At 39.3% G+C, this 21,547-nt stretch overlaps 1 protein-coding gene across 1 annotated transcript; it reads right to left on the bottom strand.

The window, feature by feature from the left end:
* Positions 1-7,663: 7,663 nt before the first annotated feature.
* Positions 7,664-10,139, bottom strand: snai1b (snail family zinc finger 1b). Its single transcript, XM_079360106.1, has 3 exons — positions 9,778-10,139; positions 8,907-9,461; positions 7,664-8,595 (listed from the first exon to the last, which is right to left on the bottom strand). Exons 1-3 carry the CDS (start codon positions 9,857-9,859, stop codon positions 8,414-8,416), a joined length of 819 nt encoding a protein of 272 aa, XP_079216232.1. The 5' UTR covers positions 9,860-10,139; the 3' UTR covers positions 7,664-8,413.
* Positions 10,140-21,547: the final 11,408 nt, after the last annotated feature.

Below are 21,547 nucleotides of genomic sequence, written 5' to 3'. Positions count from 1 at the left end.
TCAGTGTGTTGCTGGTGTGTTTTTATTTCTTTTGTGTGAAACCAAAATTAGCTTCAATCAACACCAGAGAGACAGGGATGACTGATGTCTTCCATTTATGCACTGTGGCATCCAGTGACTGCACTGTTAGTCTGTGCATTTCTGTGCATGTGCTTGTTTGGGCACATGTGCATATATGCATGCCACCCTGTGCTCATCTCATCTGGTTGGGCCCTTTAGCTGGTAATCTGAGCATAGAGATTAGAAAGAAAAACAGTGGAGAAGAATGTCTTTGGTTAAAGCAGTGAGGAATTTACAATGGCCTTCAGGCTGCTTTGACCTCTCCCTCCCTTTCTCTCTCTCTCACCCTCTCTCCCTACCTCACCCTCACCCTCACATCAGAAGAAAGAAGTATAACAAGCTTAGCATGCAGGACCCAAATAAGTCTCATTTAACTGTTATCGTTTGTGATTTTCATCTTTGATTTCTTTGCCAATAAGAGCAATGTTTAATATGTAAAAAGAATGATTTCAACAGAAAAAGAAAACCTACAATAACCAGAAAAAGTGTGTTACAATAAAGTCTTTTATCATTTTCCTTTTTTATACAATTAGACAGAATTGCATAAACAAATATAATCATGACAATATACCTGCATATACACATATTTATATGCCTACTTGTTTGTGTTTATACTAATTGTTTAATTGTTGTGTTACCCCTTGTAAATTTTAAATGGATTTGAGCTTGTATGGCGCTTTTCACACCCATTCACACACTTATGGCAGAGGTTTCTTTGTAAAGTGACAATCAGAAGTCACTAATTCCATAAAATTCCAAAAATTAACAGATACTGCACCACACATTCAGAATATATATTTCTCAACAAATAAAAACACTAATAAACCTTACATCTAAAACCTATAACTTAGAATCACAGACTACAGTAAACAACCACAACAGCTATTTATACTTTGCCAATCACAGCATTGAAGTGAGATATATTGAAAATCTGTCTTGCTTCTAATAAGTAAAATAAGTGAGTCAAATCCTCATTAAAATCACAAAAATGTTTAAGGAAAAAAGAAAATCTGTTGCTATTGTTGAGCATTGTGGGAAGATGTTTTAAATTATTGCCATCTGTTTCCACAGGGATGTAATGATCTGAAGTTGCTCTCCGACAGCTTGCAGCTATGTCAGCATGTGGGCAGAGATGACAACATGTTGCAAGACAGAGGCGAGGCAGACGTTTCAATGGAGTTCTAGTTTCAGCAAGACAGCTGTGAAGATACTCACAATAAACCTGCTACCAGACCACCTGATCTGATTCTCCCCTCGCTCCGTCACAGCCCAGCAACCTGCCTTTCTCCCTCACAAAACTCAGCTTGTGTGTGCGTGTGACAGAGAGCAGGGGAGGGGTACGCAGGTCTCTTGCACAGACTAAGGGGACAGGTGTTAGGGACAGGAGGTGCAGCGTGGCCTGGGGGTGTGGTCAGGTGGTGACACACCTGTCCCTACTTGCTTAAGAAGGTCCAGTTACACTTACACACACACACACACACACACACACACACACAAACACACAAGCATGCACATCAGCCTGACCATGTGTTCTGACATGCAATGTTAGGCCCCTTGTGCAATGTGAGTCTGATTACTGGCCAACTCTTGTAATGCAAAAGAAAACTATGTTGGCTTTACTGTGTAGCAAAGTAATATGATCATTATGTGATTGAGGAGGGGGGAAATGGATTGAACGGTAGACATGCAATTTAAAGCTTGATGTGTGCCTGGCAAAGTGAAAGGCACAGCCTAAGTTTTTTTTAAGCGTTCTGTGTATTATGTGGCTTCTTTCTTTGTCAGGAAAAGGAAGAAATAGTTCCAATGCCAGCGAGCTGACCTGAATGACTTCACTTCAAAAAGACTGTATCAAATGAGTCAACAAAATCAATACATGTATGACTCTGTGTTCAGATTTTATTTTTTTAAGTTGCAACCAAGCAGTATCACTTGCACTATTCTTACTTTGTTTGTTTACTTGTACCTTTAAATGTTTGCTTCTGCTTGTCACGCAACCTGTGAAAAAAAATCTTTAAACTTTTTTTTTTTTTTGCTGGCATGTCTTCCAAAGGCTGTTTGCCTAACACTGCACTAACACAGAACTATTCAGAAAAACATTGGGCAGAGTGATACACATAGTTAAAAGTCCAAGTACTGATATCAACACTACTCGTTGTCTGAACGTAATGAGGCAACATTTTTGTTTCAAGGCCTATCTTGTCAAACCCCCTTTTTTTTTTTATAAAATGGTTGTGATAGGATTCTTTCATTCATCAGCCCCAACAGGTTTAATGTGTCTGCTGCACATGAACGATAATTCAATCTGAAAGATTTAGAGTTTAATTGTCTGATATCTGAGATGATTTTACTTTGATTTGCTCCCTTTTTAAATGAGTGTAAATTGACTCCTGAGTGTGGCACATGCTGTGTTTCTGTAAAACCTTGGAGATGGGGGAGATAGTCGTCTGGCCCTGGGGTGTGGATTTCAGGCAGGTGTATTCAGCTGCCCTGCGGCTCCTCAAGGGACAGGATAGGACGGGACAATCTGTGCTCTTAACAGTCAAACACACACAAACACACACACATACACACAACTTCCAGATCCCCAACTCAAGGACCAACCTCCACCCGTCTTGGCCCCCCTATACCCAGCTCCCCACCGTATCCTTCATGGACTGGAATGCATCAGGACAATAGAGGTGTCCCGGTGCTTCAGCTGGCGCCCCCCTGGGCCCACACAGGCCCTGACAGGAGGACAAAAGTGCACCTTGCACCTCTCAGCACCACCAGCAGCACCCTGGGGGCAAATACCTGAATACCTGTGGTAAATAAGAGGTAGGGTGAAGGGATGACACAACGGAAGGAAACATATGAATGGAGATGACTTGAAGAGATGAAGAAAATGGTCCGCTTCCAAGTGTCGCACAGACATCACAACAGGTCCAATATAGCTAAATACAACAGTTCTCCCTTATGCTAATTTGTATTTTTTTCAAATGTTTCACTTTATTTTAAAGTCCATTATATCCTGACACTTGCTCTCTAAGCAAGATCCCTTAAGTGTCTGCTCTCCAAATTCTGCTGTTCTCGTGTCATGACTTGTTCCCCACTGCCTAGTTTACACTGTGTGTGGTTTGTGCAAGTTTTGTTCAGACGCTTCTGTTCTTGGACCATATTGAAGTTTTGCTGCTGAATAGCAGTAGAGTAAAAGCCAAATAGCCTACATTAGTGTGATAAGTAAAAAGGTAAGTATAGAAAACCACAAATCTTAATCATTCAGCTCTCAGTAAATCAAAGCCCAAAGTGTTTCCTCCCAACTAATCCACGTGTCAGTGACTTGCAACCCCCCTCTCTCTGGGTGAGTCTGTGCTAATCGGTTAAATGAAGTGTGTTAAGCCACGATCACATTACCACTCATGCAAACTCATGTCTTTGGTCTGTGCAACAAAATGTGCTCAAGGAGTTGAGGGGATGGTGAAACAGGTGCAAGGACGACAAACGTTTTATGGAAAACTAATTACAACATCACACAACCTTAATAATATTACGTTGGGAAACGATTGCAATAAAATGGAAACAACATTGCTTGAAGCTCAGTGTACAGCAGAAAGACTATTTCCAAACTCATGTTCAATCTTCATTGATTATTCAGTCATTTCACTCGCTCACTCTCTCTGTCAGTGTTTTCCTGCTCAAGTGATCAGCTAGTAAGATGCGGAAAAACAATCAAAATGAATATTTTGCAGTAAGACATTTTTATAAAATCATCAATTTCATAAACTAAACATGTTAAAAATGATTATGTTTTTTTCTACCTCGGGTAGGGGTAGAAAATTTGCAAGCATATAATGTGATATGTTAATGATAGCTTAAAAGTGGTGGAACGTTAACTTAAGGATGTAGTTTATCAGTAGCTTGTAAGTTGTTAATTCATTTTGTTTTCGATTTAAAATATGACCCTTTCAGAAAGATGACTAATAGAGAAGCAACTAATGCTAGCTTTTTTACAGATTCTTATTTTTATACATTTAGCAAACCTTGAACAAAGCAGTCCGTCATTGTAGCAGAATTTTAGCTTCACACTATGAGCTTGGTGTCAGAGTATGAATGTGAATGTGGTGGATGAACCTGTATGGCACAAAGTTGTGTTACACTGTCACACATCTCATCTGTTTACCCTCCTGTCTTTTTACAGCTCACCCTCTACCCTCTGACCCTGTAGGACAGAGACAGTCTGTGTTTAGGAAGAAACACAGCACCAGCCACACACAGGCTATGAACACACACAACAAGAATGAAGAGGTGGGCAGGAAATGGCGTGTACCCCCTCCTCCTTGCCATATCCTGTGCTTGGGTAGATCTTGTTTATTTGATCATATATCTGAGCTCTCTGTGTGTATTTTAAGTCTTTGCTGTCCTGAAATTACCCAGTGTTAAACACAACCCCCACAAAAAAAAGTATCAACTCACAGCTATATCCCATGACATCACAGCATGTCATTGATTAAGTCTGCATGTGGCATACCTCAGCAAATTCTGCTCCCTGCTGATTTGATAAAGGTCCTACAAACAGAAACATTCATTCTTCATCCCCCCCCCACACACACAAACACACACACACACACCTCCTCTCCCCAATGTCCTATCTCTTCTCCCTTAATTGAGTGTTCTCCTCCTGCCATTCCAAATGTCTGATCCCCAGTTCAACTTCTCCTCCAAACCTCCACATACAGCAGGCTACTATGGGCTGAGAATAGGACCAAATGGTTTTCCAATTTGAAAGCTGTAAGGTCATCTGCAATCTTTTAAGCAATGTGCCACCCCACACATTTTATCAGGGCCAAGAGTCTGAACTTAAATAGTATTATACATATTTTTATAGAATTATATTTCTTTTCTTTTTTTATTTTTAATAAATATATGTTTTAGGCCTACTCTAGCTCAATACCATACAATAGCCAATAGGCTAGAAAAAGTTGTAGAAAAATACATGTTTTTTTTGTATGTCTCTTGGGGAATCTAAGTAGACGATGGAAGGCTGCCACTGGAGCTCTGGGCAAGGAGTAGCACTGCAGCTTGTATGAAACTTTAACCCAATGACTAAACCTCCTTGGCCTCAATTTGATCCTCCAGTAATTCAGTTCTGCAAACCCTTGCCCACTCAGATGTTTGGTAATGTACTGTACACTTTCACTTTATCATGAAGGCAATGGCAGAGAGACATCCACACTTTGCAGAGACTAACAAACACACTTATACATCTGTGTACACACAAACAGCTGTGGCCGCACCCAGATGCTTTATATCAGCTGTTTTTGAAAGAGCTGTGTTTATGAAAGACTGACAGGCCACTTCCTATGTCCCAAACATTACCACAAATGCACACAGTGAGAGCGGGAGGAGTCAGCTCTTTTAGCTTTCTTAAGTATAAATCCCACTTGTCCAAAAAGAGTTTGTTGATATGCTGCGCTTTTTCCCACGACTCACGAGAGTTGAGTTTATAAAGCACGATAATCTGCTCTGGTTCACACATGTGAGGCCATAATTATGACTAGTACACACAGGAAGATTGTTTAGAGAGAGGCATTTATTTCTGTCTCCAAGACGACTGCACTCTGCAGCAAAGTAAAACTCATTTGGCTGCAAACTATCAAATGACTTTTGTTAATAAAAAATAAAACTTCTTGTTCATGTAGCAACATCCAGGCTTCTAATTCAGATGGGTATATGCAAAAAAGTTCAGTACTTTATGGTTTCATTTATTAGAGCAGAAAAATAAGTGGAAATAGAACAAATGCCAAAACGCGCAATTGTCCTGAAATGACCTGAAAGGCGGTCATAAGGAGAAACAGGCAGGAAAATCAATTTTTTATGGAAATGGAAAGTTCTGGATGGATGGGCAAGTTTTCTATGACACATGCTGCTGTGTGTGTAGCATGCGCTTAGTGAGTTAACTCAATTAGTCACTTTGTAAATTATTGTCGTCCTTTATCAAAATGAATTTCAATTTAATGACTCTGCAGGCCTAGGGCACTTGTATCTTGGTGTATCAATAAGTATGATTCGTGTTAGATTTGTTTGATGGGCTTCCGTGTTTTTGCATTGTTGATGTGTTTATTTATATATTTATTTGTCAACCTGTGTTAAATTTGCAAGAAAGCATAACGTTCAGCATTTTCAACCACCATAAATTACTTGTGAGAGTGAATTTACATTTTTGGAAAATCCCTTTTCTTCTTATAAAAAAGTGTAACATTATTTCCTGTTGAAGAGCAGTCAAATTATTAATGTGAGTCACAAGCTGACTACAAAGACAGCAGACACAGCAGCACTCTTTTTCTGTTAGATGGCCGTATTGTATGTCTGTCACTAATGGCTCAGGAATGTCTCATTAGTCAGGGGCACATGCATGACACTGCGAACATTAAAACACTTTGAGGAGACCAATATGATATTACACGCACACACATACAAAGTGAAAAAGAAAAGTGACAGGTCCAGTGATCTCATTGCCTCAAAGCTATAGGGTGATAGAGTGCCTCCTACGCACTGCACACAATAAAAAAAATGTCCCCATAGCCAGATGTCAGTGTTACATTTCAAAAAGGCCGACAAATATCTGAATCTTTTGAGCAGCATACTTTTTATATTTGTGGAGATTTAATGGAAATACCCCAGGAGAAAAGTAGAGCATCATGAAGCATAATAGCTGTACTTTATATATCATACGCCCTCTACATATTTTAACTAGTACATCACTTTTCTCAACTAAAACAGCAAAGAGAAGTAGCAGCGAGACAGGCAAAAAATTCCTCATTGATCAAAGTGAAAGCTTTTTTTATATATATGTTTGTGCAGCGGTGGGTGTGCATTCTTTTTGTTGCTGCTTGTATTGAACAAGCTAAGTCATGCAATCTGATCCTTAGCTTTTTGAGAGCCTTCTCAACTACCCTCCCGAACATCCACCTATCAACACTGAGAGCTATTGGAGGACACGTGTTGTTACCTCACTAAGACAGGCTGGCGTCAGTGTGTGTAGGTCAGGAGGGCAACAAAGACTGTAGACACATTGCTGCCATATGTGAACCCTTTCTGTTAGCTCTCAGATGGGTTCTCATATGCACTGAGGTAGAGTTCCTGTAAGGTGAACAAGGTTTGAAAGCTGCACTGAAGGTTCTTCTGAAGGGATATATATTGGTCAGGATTTTCAGTTTCCAACATGAATTGGATCAGTGGGTTTCCTTCAATTGGCTCAATCACTTTTACTAGTTTATTTATTATTTCATATTTCTTATTCATCATCTCAAGCCCAAAAACTGGCCACCTCTCCACACCCAACCCATGGTCTCTCTTTCCAACCCACCCTAACCCCTCTTCAGCATGTGGTTCCCTTGTTAGCCAATGTGTGTTTTATGGTGCTGGCAGCCCAGCAGGTGTGTGCAGGTGTTACTCTTATCACTCAACATCACACAAACCTGTCACTGCACCTCCTAATGCACCCACACATACACTGATCTTCCCATTCAGGGTCTGTCATGTCTGTCGTAGTGCACTCATTAGGTTGTGAGTTAATACAAAACCTGTTGAAAATGTATAAATCTAACACAAGAGGTCCACAGTTGACTTTTCTTTTTTAAAAAAGCTTTTATTTACAAGTGGCAGAAAAAATGGCACTGTATTTTCCATTTGAAATGCATAAAAAAAGAACAAAAACATTCCCTAAAAACTGAGTTTCATATTGTTAATATTGTTGGGAGTGTATAAATCATTATTAGATTAGGCATGTTATGTCTCTTTGGTCAAGTTTAAGTGGTCTTTTAATGTTAACACACAATGAATATGGCATCAGGCGACCTGTTGCAGAGGGCAGAGCTGCGTCACTCAGCACCCTTCCTCCACAGCACCCCATACACAGACAGCTGTCTCAACACACACTTGCTCATACAGACACACACATGCCATGTATGTATTGTATGGCGAGGAATGACATACACACATACACACACATCCAAGCAGCTGCAACATGGCCAGTGTCCCGGACCGGCCGGCACCGATGGAGTTTCTTTGGGATTAACTGCGTGTCCAGCTGCCCTCAAACCACACACACATACACACATGACAGGATTAAAAAAGGAGATGTGGTGCTGACACCAATTTGACCTAAAACAATTCCAACATTTTTAATTTCATAGAGTAATGTCTGGAGTCTTGACGTTTTTTAAGGCACTATAAGTCTATACAAAATGGCAACAGAGCTCCAGTTTTATTTGTCCCATCCAGTGTTGTTCCTGAGGGTTTTTTGGCTCTGATCAAGTGGGAATGAACCAATGAGAGGCTTGATATGGCTCATAGAAGAAGTTCAAGGAATGTGACTCTATGAGGCAGCGCAACATCCAGTGGAGCTGTGTTTGTGCAGCAGAGACATGCGGCTGAATGTCCGTGAGCAGGACCCACACTGGTACTTCTTCACTTCAGAGTGTGTCTGCAGGTGGGCACGCAGGTTGGAGCGATCAGCAAAAGCCCGGTTACAATGTTGGCAAGCAAAGGGGCGTTCACCTGGGAAAAAAAGAAAATATTGATTAGAGGCAGGGAAAATGTTAATTTGCAGGCAAAAAGGTGTGTCCTCTGGTCATTGTTTTTCTAAAGATTCAGCAATAGAGGAAAAACAGGAGCACCACTCTAAGTTAATGTAGATTGCCCTTTTTCATGTAGATGAGGTAACTTTTGGCCATGCTAAGCAATAACATTTGCTCACATCAGGGGACATCAATGAATATCAATGAGTACATGGTGCAACCAGCTGTTACTTTCAAAAGCAAACAATGTGATCATTTTGACAAACAAAAAAAGCAGCTTGAAATGCATACCTGTGTGTGTACGAATGTGTCCTCTGAGCAGCCATGGTCTGGAAAATGCCTTGCCACAGGTGGGGCACACACAAGGCAGAGTGTGTGAGCGAATGTGCATCTTCAGTGCTCCAAGGCTGGTGTACTCCTTAGGGCAGTGTTTGCAGTGGAAGGCCGGGCGTGTAGAGACGTCACTAGGTAGGGAAGATATCTGCTGCAAGGGAGCAGAAAGGGAGTGCGGGTGGTGTGACATCTGATGGTGCGATAGTGCAGAGAGGCTGGTATAGCTGTTGTTGCAGTGAAGGCAGTGGTAGATGTGTTGGATAATATCCGGGCTGGGGGGGTCAGAAGTACGCCCGCCATCCTCCTCTTCCTCACCACTGCTGCTGGAAGGAGAGCTGCTGAGGTCCAGTGGGTGCAGCGGAGAGGCAGGCAGAGACACCGGAGTGATAGGCGAGAGAGGTGCAGGCAAGGTGTCAGTGCTGCTGAAGAATGGACTGGTGGGGTAGCAGGTCAAGGCTGAGCTGTTATTCTGCATCGGAAGTTCAGCCCGGGGAAAGCTCTCAGGGACAAAAGCTGTTGAGTACAGGAAAGGAAGTCAGGTGGGCTGTCTCTTTAATGGATACATAACCTAATGAAGCTCCGAAACTTGCTTATGTTCTTGGTGTCTTGTATCAGCCTGCATTCAAAATCTACTAAGCTTTTTATTTAGCACATTTTTCAGGTGGGTATTTGTTGTTATGCAGGTTAAATGTCTGTCTGAACTGGCACATGAATTTGTCTAAACTCAGGATGTCTCTGTGTTTACGTGTGCGCGCGTGTGTGTAATCATAACAAGCTACCCATGATTAATTTAATCAAATACAAAACAGCACAGATAAATGAAACATACCTGTTTGGCTTTCCAGTTGACTTTCCCTGAAGGATGGCTTTTTGTTGGAGAAATACTTCTTGACAAGGAATGACCGAGGCATGGTGAGTTCTGGAATCTGAGTAAATTGCTCTAACGGTGAAGTGTCCTCCTTCTTCTTCAAGTAGCGGTGGATTCCCCGTCAAACGGAGCGAAAAGTTATGGGTGTAACAAAATTTACTGCAGAGGTTCTTTGAGTCTTGCTGTCCGCCAGCAAAGTTGCCTCCTCATATAGTGACCAGAAGTGAGAAGGAGCGGGGTGGGTGGGCACGAATCCGCCCAAAGACACACCCCATCCGTCAGGGCGCCACAAGCAGCTCCATTCGCCACAGGTGCCCAATGTGCCAAAAGCCCAGATTTAACTGCTCACTTTTTACTAATGGGATGCACTTATCGGCATAAAAGTTGATTAAAATATAGGACTGCTTTAAATTACATTTTATTCAATATACGATACGAAATTCTAATAGACGGAAGACACTCAAAATAACAACATACAATAAGTGCAACATTAAAATGAATTAACACTGCGAAAAAAAACCTGTAGCCAACTTGATTTAAGTTGAAACCAAGTTCCCAATTTAAACTTAAGTTAGCTATTATCTGGATATTTAGACCTCTTCCCTGCCACATTAGTGCCCTTTCACGCTGGCCATTTATGTGCCTCTATCCCGGGGCTTTTACGCACCCCGGTGAGAACACATATTGAGGAGGTACATGAGACAAAAACGCTCTGTTCCTTATCCAGCACAAAATACAAGGCACTTGGTTCATCCTGACCAAGCCTTTCTTTCTGCGTCTCTCTGCGGGAAATAAGCTCGTATCAATAAAAGAGTCACCGTTCCCCAGCTTGCTCACAGCATGATTTTAAGATAAAATTAACTGAGCTGTCAGGATCATTTTGACGATGTTAACCCAGACAGGGTCCTATTATAATCTCGTGCCTTTAAGTGACAAAAAGGAAGAAACCTATAATGATGCCCCGAGAGGAAATGGGCTCGAAACAATGACTTAATCTTCTTTTTCTATTCAATTTGGCAATTGTCTCATGCTTAGATAGATCAATTCAAAGCTCTAAAACCCTTTACCTTTACCCTTACCCTTTAAAAGAAAAAATATAAATGCCTCTGAAAGTAGCTTGATTGAACAGAGTCAAAATGTGTCTTGTTCCTTTCCAATGTTTGGCTTCCTAAATTTCTATCTTACCCTTTAAATGGCCGTCATTATTTATTTAAACCTCCTGAACAGCGTTTTTCCTTTTATGGCAAGTTAAGACTTCATTATACATTCATCAATTCTTTGCTGAATTTGTGCATGAAATGGTGTGTACAGCGTGGCACCGAACTTTTATGACAAAAAAAGGTACCAATTGATGAATTATACGGTTATAGTACATCTCGTTATGCAATGCGTATTTTTTTAATGCACACAACCTGTGAGAAATCAGGTGCCAGCCGTTACGCAGGAATGTCTCAGTCTTGAGTGGGTCCTGTTTAACATTTCAAAGAGTGTAAAAGCTCCACGGTGGCCGATGATGGGGCTGTATGCACCTGTCTGAAGGCGCCACTGTCACTGCATGCCCAAAAGTTCACACTTCGTTAGAGCGCTTGTTGACGCCGACGCCACGTAGACTGGGGGTCACGAGGGCAGGACAGCAGTAAAAACAAAAAGCAAATAGCAAAGACACACGAGAAAGTAATCTGAGGTGTGGGTCAAACGGTGTTAGAGCGCTTAAACTTCTAAAGTGTTATGTGCGTGTCTTTCATTTTCTCCACACAAAAAAAACATGCAATGAAATGAAAAAAACGCTTACCTAAACTGATACACACAAACACACACTGTAGGCAGTAAGAGTGAAAACAGCTGATTACACACTGTTGAAGTTGCTCTTCAGAGGAGAGTTTGTCTGCTGACAATTTATGTTACAACATGGCTAGAGTGACCTCATGACACAAAGAGGACGTGAAGACATGAAAAGTTCGCTGTTCAGTCAGAACAGATGTTCTCTCCTCTCCAGCCTCGGGGTTAAAGCCAGCCATGTTCCCCACACACAGGCACATACTGCTTGAACATCCTCAGACCAAAAATAATGCTCGAGACAAATCCTCATCAAGGTTATGAGAAAGGTTTTTATCGATGCTAAAAAGATGCTGACCCCTACTGTATGGAATCTGTCTCTCATGATGTCCTTAAAACTTTGCAAGATTGTTTAGCAACACAATAAAAGTCAGTGTTTTTTTTTGTTTTTGTTTTTTTTCATTAAATCAAACTTTCCACGTGTAGCCTCTGGTGTAACTTTTGCTGACCATAACCCTGCTGAGGTATTGTATGCTGTAAAGTGAGAACATTAAATGATGTCCATATGTCAAAAAATGTATGTTATAGCTGCAATGATATATACTGTATGTGTTCCAGATGTAATGTAACTGCTCCTTGTTTAAGAATCTATTTGTGTAGTTATGTACATAAAGAAAGGTATTATTACCATTACTTGTTTGATGTAAGAACATGAAATTGTAGTATTTTTCTGTATTCATTTACCCATGTAAATCCAGAGAAGTAGTGACTCCTGGTGGAGAGAAAAGGTGATAAATGGCAAATATAAAGGAGTATGCTCATGTAAGTAAGCATGGTTTATCTCTATAAACCTAGAGCTAACTCTAATGCTTAGTTCAAACTGATATAATGTTGATGCAATCAACAACAAAACGGTTCATGAGAGTTTATTATTGTATTTTTGGAGTAAACTAATCTCTCACCTCTCAGGTTCATTGATTCCTTTTATTTGCCTGGTACTGTATGACAGAATCTAACATCATCTCACAATCTTCTTGTGCTTTAACAAATATTTATCTTCCAGGTTAACTTAAAGGTTTATTTATAAGAAACTGCAGTATTGAGGAACATGTTCTTAAAGAGGGATTGTTTTAGGATGTTCTAAGATTCTTTATCTTTGGCCTGAGTGTTTGTGTTTTTCACAATTATTTCATAACAGATCTAACTTTCTGATTCTGGTGGATGGGGATTTTATTGTACTCCATTAGCTTTTCATATGTTTAAAAACAAGCCAACTCCCTAACACCTTTTGTGTCTGAACAAATGCTGTTGCTTGTGTGACAAGTACAGAGTGTTTTACATGTAAAAACCTGTTGCTGATGGACTTTAACGATCAGGTTCATTGTTTGCATTGAGTGCATTCAGACACCATCTAACGATCACTCGAGTGAATTTACATTGATGTTTAAGCAGGTTGTTTTTCCTAGATGATCAAGTTGAGCCAAGTTCTCTTTGTCCATGTGATGATGTGAAAGAGACGGCAGCTCTTCTAATTTGCAGCTGTGATGATGCTGTGCCGCTCTGAATGAATCTGAAAGAACTCAGACGTGTATGTGGAGGATCTGCATCCTCATCAAGGCCCTTGCGCCCTGTAAATCAAGAGCAATCTACTTACATTTGGGAGGGTCTCAAAATGACCACTTCTGTCTGATGACTCCCTTTAAGGCATGCGTCTCTGTGGTGTGTGTTCATGTTTGTGTGTTGCCCCTCAGGTTCAGAGGTCCATAAGCTCAGCAGGAGAGAGATAAGATTATCCTGCTGGAATGCAGAGCTGGACGGACAGACACTCACTCCCACACACATGCTCTTTGGTTTTTACACACACTTTATTGTTATTTCCCCGTTAGACACAAACACACATGTTAGATTAAGGCACTTTGGGGAAGGAGATAGGTAGGGTGCTTGCTTCATCTCCACTTGTACCCCAGATCATTTTGTTGGGTAAAGTTCAGATTGTTTTCAATCTTATGGGCAATAAACTCAATTAAAGATTGGAAGTTGTTTGCAGGTTTAAAAGAGCAAAATTGTTTCCAGACATGTAGCTACAGTAGGAGCAGTGTAACGTTTGTTTGTTTGGGGCATCTCTGGCACCCCCTGTTGTTGACCAGTGTGAATGTGCCAAGTATGCTCCTATACCTTTAAGCGTTAGCTTTTTTTAATATCTAAAAAAATAGATTGGATTAAACAACCAAGGCCACTTTAGTGTATCCTTCTGAAAATGTATGCATGAAAGATGCTTTTTCAGTTTTCTTCAAGTAAAGACAAATATTGTAGAAATTGTCAGGATCAAGTATTCTGCCTGTATTAGAAGAGGTTTACACGTCAACTGTTAAAATCATTAGCAAATTGTGCCTCATGCTCTGGTGTGAAGGGACTGTTCTGTTTTGACCAAATACTCATCTTCTGCATACATGAATATAAACGGTTCATTAATGCTCCTGTTGTTTAGATTCTTCTATCATCACCAGTTCATTTATTAAACATGATTATATTTGGATATGGCCTAATCAAACATTGGACAAAACAACTGACAGAGTAACTAAGCAAACACACTGAAATATAATATAACTGTCATTGTGGAAATTTCCTGTTTCACATGAGGTGATGAAAGAGGATTTTAGGCCAGAAAGTGTGTCATTGTATAACATAGCACATGCAGGTATATTGGTTTTTTGCTTTTCTTTCACCTAAACTCCCACTAAGACCTAAAATCTCCATGAAATGCAAGCATGGTTGGAATTTGGCCAGATGTGTCTGTGTTTGTGTTTATGTGTGTGTGTCTGCTCTAACCTTATCTGGACAGCATGCAGACACCACAGTCAGAAACCCTTTGATGTAATATATGGCCCCATAGCAGGTCGTCTGATGGTCAATTTATGTTCTGACGAAGGGAAACTAATATTGTGGAAGAGGCAACATGAAGAATCAGAAACATTCTTACACTTACTGCATGGCTGCTGTTTTTAAAGTTATTCTTTAAGGTGGTCTCTCCTCTCATTTACTTGTGATTATGTTGTGAATCACTTGCTTTTTTTTCTAAATTCTCTACTCTTATGTTACTGTATAATAAATTGGACTGCTTTAAGAGATGTGCTAAAAACTATTAAACCAGTATCTTCCTAATATAACCCCTTTTGTTTAATATTCAATGCTAAAATGTGTCAACCAGTGTTGCTAATTTCTTTCTTATAAATATCATCTTTAATTTTAATTTTCTAATGGATCTTTCGTCTGAGACCTTGTGGATATATCTGCTTTGATTTTCAGCTGAGCCAAACACTGGAGAGAACATGTGTCTGTGCATACTGTTTGTAACAAGACTGTAGGACAGTGAGACGATTGGGAAAGGATTGAGCTGAACGCTGGGGGGTTCAGCTCAAGAGGTGTTTTGTAGATCATCATTTAGCCAAATGAGACACAGAAGCATCAATATCCAATCCCCACCCATCAACCTTCATTAGTCATCTTTAATCTTAAATTAACTTTCTGGATTGATTCAGTCCACAGCAACCATGGTCAGTGCCCAAAGACCTCTCCAGCATGCAGTATGAACTTCCACCAAACATGGCACCTTTCACTTGACACACCACCATATAAACCCAAGGCTGGGCTCAGTTCAACAATGGTTGAGAAAGATGTGTGCAAGCAATGCTGTAGAGCAACAGATGAGATATATTTTATAAGATAATCCTTTATTTATTTCACAAATTGAGAAATGTAAAGTGTTACAGCAGCAAAGCAGGATAGCAGAAGAAAATCACACAATGCAAAAAATTAAATTAGATAATATAAAAATGTAAAATAAATATGCATAAAAAAATTGTTAAAATGAGCCAGTAAGATGTTATTAAGTAGAGCTAATGAAATGAATGAATTATTAAGTTTCAAGATGTAAGTCTGAATAAACGAATGTAATTTGAAGTGTAACAATGACTAAAATGTAAAAATAGTCAAAGTGTGTTTTCTTTCAGTTGCCAATACAATGCTGGACGTCATTTGCCAATGAGTTATTCTTAAGATTTATAACAAGTTATTCATACAAAGTAGCCTGGGCTACACATACCTCTCAAAATGTCAAAAACTAAAGTCTCAAGTCAAACTCTTCAAAGTTGAATCTGAGTCCCCAAAAGATGAGTTTATAGTGAATTCATTATTTCAAGCTCAGGCTGTCTTCAACTCTTTGAGTCTTAATGTTTATACTGTACCTATTTAAGAGTGTGATCTTATTAAATCACAGAGCCATATCTTCATTTGTACATTCGTTTTACATTTGTGTACATTCTACAAGAAACATTCCCCCCAGCTTTTGCTTTTAGAAAGATATAAACAAAGAAGTGGCGCCACCTACAGTTCACATTATGAAATAATCTACAGGGTGAGAAGTCTGAGAGGAACCGGAAGGGGGCGATCAAAGACCAATGATAAACAGGTCATTTGGGGATTCCAGGTCAGTGGTAAGAACATGAATAAGAAACCAGATTTTCATACTTATTGCTTAATAATATTTATAGTTGACTTTGATGTATCACTTTTCAGGTACCAAGTTGTTACAAAATGAAAAACAGACATGGGATTTGTTTGAATGCTTAACAACAATAGCATTAACCTCTTTAGTTGAGGCAGAAATAAAAGTTATTATTTCAGGCTGGGAAGTAAAACGCTTGGGTTAGGGGTATAGTATATAAAACAGATCACAGTTAATTGTCAGGACACCTCAGGTGTGACTGGCTGACCTGTGCTGGCTTAATAAATAGTCTGCCTGGAAACCTTTAGTTTATAGGCATTTAGGGTCATTAAGTATCTTGATATGTATGGCATTTGTACAGCAATTTGACCTGCAGATAAAATACAGCTGGTAGTTGTGGAGCTTAAATCACGAGTGACTGAATTCTACCTTCATTCTGAAAGCAGGCTGAGAAAACCACTGGGCCCTGAAAGAAACCTTGAAACATTGTCTTTGCTGTCACAGCGGATCATTAACAAAATAGTTATTTTAGAGGATGAATATGCCATCCCACACATATTCAGAAAGAATAGGCCTACGGCAAATTGAATGGGCTGGATAAAGTACACTCTTCCATTTTTACAACTGTGTAGCATGTAAACAAATAATTCCTGCTTTAAATAACTCCCAGAGCTCTACCACATACATTTTATCATGAACTTTGAGAGATAAATTTAAAACATTAAAATATGAGCGCTATTTTTTTAAATCTGAATAGTAGATGCTATTTTAATATACCCTTAAAACAAGAACAAATAGGCTCATAATTATCTTTTTAACCCTGAAATGAAACCTTCATGGCTTTTTCTAATATAATAGCTCCACAAATCACAATCTATAAAAACAATGTGAAAGTGGAATTTCCAAAATAAATTATATAAAAACCGAATTTGGCATTATATAAAATGCAGAGAAGGCTATATGAAATGATACCCAAAACATTGTGACAACATTTTATATATATATATATATATATATATATATATAAAATCTAAAGAGGATACCGCTTCATTCAGAATATAAATATCCGAAAAGAAAAGGAGTGGAGATGCCGGGGATTGAACCCGGGGCCTCATACATGCAAAGCATGCGCTCTACCACTGAGCTACATCCCCTACTGAACGGCTGTGCAAATTCATTTAGATATAAAGGGTTCTAATAACCGGCTCAACATTGAGACATATTTTGGATTTGGACTAGAGTTAATATATGTAATGTTAAGCCACTACTTTGTTTGAACCAAAGATAGATCCAAAGCTCTGTGTGTGTGTGTGTGTGTGTGTGTGTGTGTGTGTGTGTGTGTGTGTGTGTGTGTGTGTGTGTGTGTGTGTGTGTGTGTGTGTGTGTGTGTGTGCGTGTGTGTGTGTGTGTGTGTGTGTGTGTGTGTGTAGGTGTGTGTAGGTGTGTGTGTTTAGGTGTGTGTGTGTGTGTGTGTGTGTGTGTGTGTGTGTGTTTGTATCAGGGTTAAATCGGGGAAAATAAGGGAAGTAAAAAACTACAGTAAAATGGTATTTAAACAATGAATTCTTTGGAAAATAGAAAGGACTCCGACTAAACGCAAGGTAGAATAATTAAGTGAAGATAAATACTAAAACAAAGCCTTTTTTACATTTTGAATGTCTGATTAATGAACAGTTGTGGGTTGTTTTTCTTATCGGCTAACATTAAGTTAATTAAACTTCCTATTTATTCTGTTGAAATTTGTGCAGCAGCATCCTCTGTAGGAGATGACAGTGGAGAAAGATATTTTTGGTTCTGGCTGAAGTCAAGTTATGTAACTTCAGAGCATAACTTTACCCTGGTTTCAGCCTTTGACCTTGAGTTGATGTGTATTTTTTAACAGTGTGTATCCTTGTGTGCATGTTTGTGTAAGCTGGTTTTCTAAATTAAGAATTGATGTTTTAATGAATTAATAAAAAATACAAAGCTAACATGCTCTAAGCCTCTAGAGACTCAGGGCTGTTTATTGTTTTATAAACGGAAGAACTCAACTGATGTCTGTGTGAATTAATGGAAAAGTAACTGATGTATTTGTGGCTTGATTTTCTTTGGTTTCATCGGTGCCCTGCTCTTTATTTAGCCTGCTGGTCATGTTTTGGTATCAGTTGAGGGTCATCATCTGAGCAAGAGGCTCATCTTCTCTCCATGCTAACTTTAGGGGGCTAAGGATTATTTGGTGTGGATAGTGTGGATGAAGACCAATATGCCTTGAAATTGAACCTACAACACAATGTTTCACAGGTGGTGGACCCAAATTCAGTGCGTTCTCGTCGTCTAATGTTACCTAATTGTTTGGGGGAATTTAAAATAGCTCTCTTGTTATGCTTCAGCCTCCAGGGGAGCATGAATGAGGGGATGTCAGCCCCTCTGGAAAGCACAGCCTGTTCTCACTCAGGTGGTGTTTATCAGCACACTCTTGCCAAGGACACTACTTCCAGGCCCTGTTTGCTTAAGCCTTGTAGGGACAGACCCATGGGATATCCACATGGCATGAGGGCTTTATGAGGGGTGAAGAAGGGAATGATGGAAGGAGACAAAGAGTGACAGACTAATATCTCCCTGCCTCTTGGATCTGTCTGCAAAATGAAAGCAACCTGGCTGCAGAGAGGAATAGTTGTTGTTGATTGGCCCCCTATGTTGAGCCTGTGCTGAGTAAGGAATAGCAGTCAGATTAGTGTTATGTACGTGAAGGCCGTCTTGTCCTGTGACTGTCAAGCACTGATGATAACAACATGTTCAGTCTGGCAACTTGCAATATGACATGTAGAAATTAGCTCTTTATCTAAGGCTACAGGCCTCCAGACATCACAGTCAGCAAACCATATAAAAGGTCAGCATTTCAAATTATTTATATGATAGATTCCAGTATGTAGAAAATTTAGAAAAAACTCTAGATTACATCATCTAAATTTCAATGGCATGCAACACACATATTTATACAACAAATTTACATTAGTGGAGTTTAATCTGCAGGTTGTTTCCACACACAATTTATCTTGATTTCTTTTTTTTGCTTACTTTACATTTGTGTCTCTCTTACAAGTATCCACAAACGCAAACACTTGGACAGAACATCCAGGGTAACACATTTGGCAACAGCTACATAAATGGACAGTTGAACTTTAGATGGTCCTTTCCCACAGTCCCTTGAGATTAACAAATCTGCTTCAGAGCTATCAAAGAGTTGATAGTTTTGATTTCGGGAACATTGCTGCAGCTGCAGATAGAGATCCCTTTCCAGCATTTTAAGGGAACGACTTAACATTCAGGGGAATACTCTTTTACTCTTCATGCTGAATCATAGATTAGAATACTGACAACAATCTCTTAACCACATTTTATTTAGAGAGCAAGTGATATATCCATTCGTTAGCTTTGCGTGACTCAAACAAGTAGAAACTGCGACACTCCAAAATGTGATGATGCACCATCCATCACTTCTACCTCTCTCTTGTAAGCATGCCTGGTTCATATGCAAACAAACTGAAATGAAAAAGCAGCAAGTGGTCATTGAATAGGGAGTATGGCAACCAGCAGGTGACTATCATGAGTCTTTGCTTGTTGCCCATAGCAACTTGAAATTCATTATAGGCTACAGTAAGATTCCAGGGAATCACTGACCCAGACTTAAAAAATTGTGGCATGGATTGTAAAACTAAACTGTATAGGTCCAAGGCTTTGATTTTGATTGAAACCCCTTTACAACAATTGTGTGGATGGCTATTTTACTGACATTTGTGCTTCCATAAAGACAAATGTTTTGTAGCTTTGTCTTTAATGCTGCTTAAAAGTGTTCTAGGAAATGTTTGTTTTCTGGTTGAAATATAAAATATTTCCTAATTGTATTCATATTCTTATATCCTTATATTCTTTGAGTGAAATAATTCCAACCATCATACCAATAATTCAGTGAATTAGGTACCTGTATTTATGAAAGAGGACATGCTAAATTAAGAGGCCTTTTAGCATAAGATGTTATGAGCAATAGCCAGAACAGGCTAAACACTGGACATAAACAAATAGACATTTTTGTATTGACATTTCTGTGCCATGGTAGCATTTAGCTAAAAGCACTGCGGCCCATAGCACCGTTCACTGGTCTTTTAAGAAGGGCAAAGACTCTTCTTTTTATATTTTATATATTTTTTTATATATATATTATTTTTTATATTTTTGTGTACAAATGGAACACAAAACAATACATGTTAAAAAAGAAAGATTTTTCATGAAACATTTCATGTTTAACACAGGTATAGAGGTCAGTTTTATCATCTAACTTTTTAAAAACACACCAGTGTATTTTTCGAAAATATAATACCACTCTTTTCACTAATCAATCAATTGCATCATATAGAGATCTGCAATTTGGTACTGTGAAGAATGTTAACAAAGTGAGAAGGTCTGAACTAATAAAGTACAGTATCTTTTTTTGGCTGCTGTCTTATCATCTGCCAACAGCCAGCCATGCAGGAGCAGAGAGGCCTAACATCCAGAGGAGTGAGAGAGGCACCAAAAATAAAGGTAAGATGTGAAAGGGTCACTGGAGGCATAGAGAAAAAAACATCTCAAATTAAACACATACACAAAAAAAATCTTAACAGGATCATTTATTGCATTTCAATATGATGAGATGAACTGGCCTTATATATGACTTCCTTATGGTTTCACTTTATAAAATGAATCCTCTCTATGTCGATCACACAAAAAATATTTACGTTTATTTTGGAAGCAAAACACAAGATGTGAAATTGATCATTTCGTATGACAGCACTGTCACAACCCTTTTTATTAATCACTCATGGGAGGAAGGAATTTTCAAATTAATAGGCTTTTGTTTACTGTCTGTTTCAGTGTCAACTCTGACTACAAGCCAGACTTCTGAGTCAACCTGTCCATTGACACACCTTGCTCTTCAACCACAGACCAAATAGCTGTGTATACAACCCACGGGTCTGACTTTTTTTTTTTTTTTTTTGTAAGTCTTCTGAATTTAAAGGGATACTTCACCCATTTACATGAAGCTGTGTATCATTAGAAACATGGTGGTCGTATTGAATGGTCGTGAATCCAACCCTTATTTTGCCCTGAGACGAGAAAAATGTGTATTTCTTTGCTTGAAAGTTTTGTTCATGTGATGCAAAAAGCGTCATATTGCACATCAGTCAGTAGGCTGTGTCAGCTGGGCTAAGGGCAGGCACGCTGTTAAATAAGAGCAGCATGTCACGTTCTTAACCATGAAAACACACAGGGGGTAGGGTGGAGAGGGGGCGAGAGAGGGAGACACTGCTATGAACTCTCACCTATTTCTTCAACCAACTTGGGGAGACTGTGGGAATGTTGTGAAGTCAGGCAACGTCAGTGAAAGCTCAGACATGGACACAGACAATACAGATCCAGACAGTGGAAAAACAA

The sequence above is a fragment of the Symphodus melops genome, assembly GCF_947650265.1.
Source record: "Symphodus melops genome assembly, chromosome: 13".
Taxonomy (NCBI): domain Eukaryota; kingdom Metazoa; phylum Chordata; class Actinopteri; order Labriformes; family Labridae; genus Symphodus; species Symphodus melops.
The sequence above is the reverse complement of the archived record's forward strand: the minus strand, read 5'-3'. Positions and strand labels throughout refer to the sequence as shown.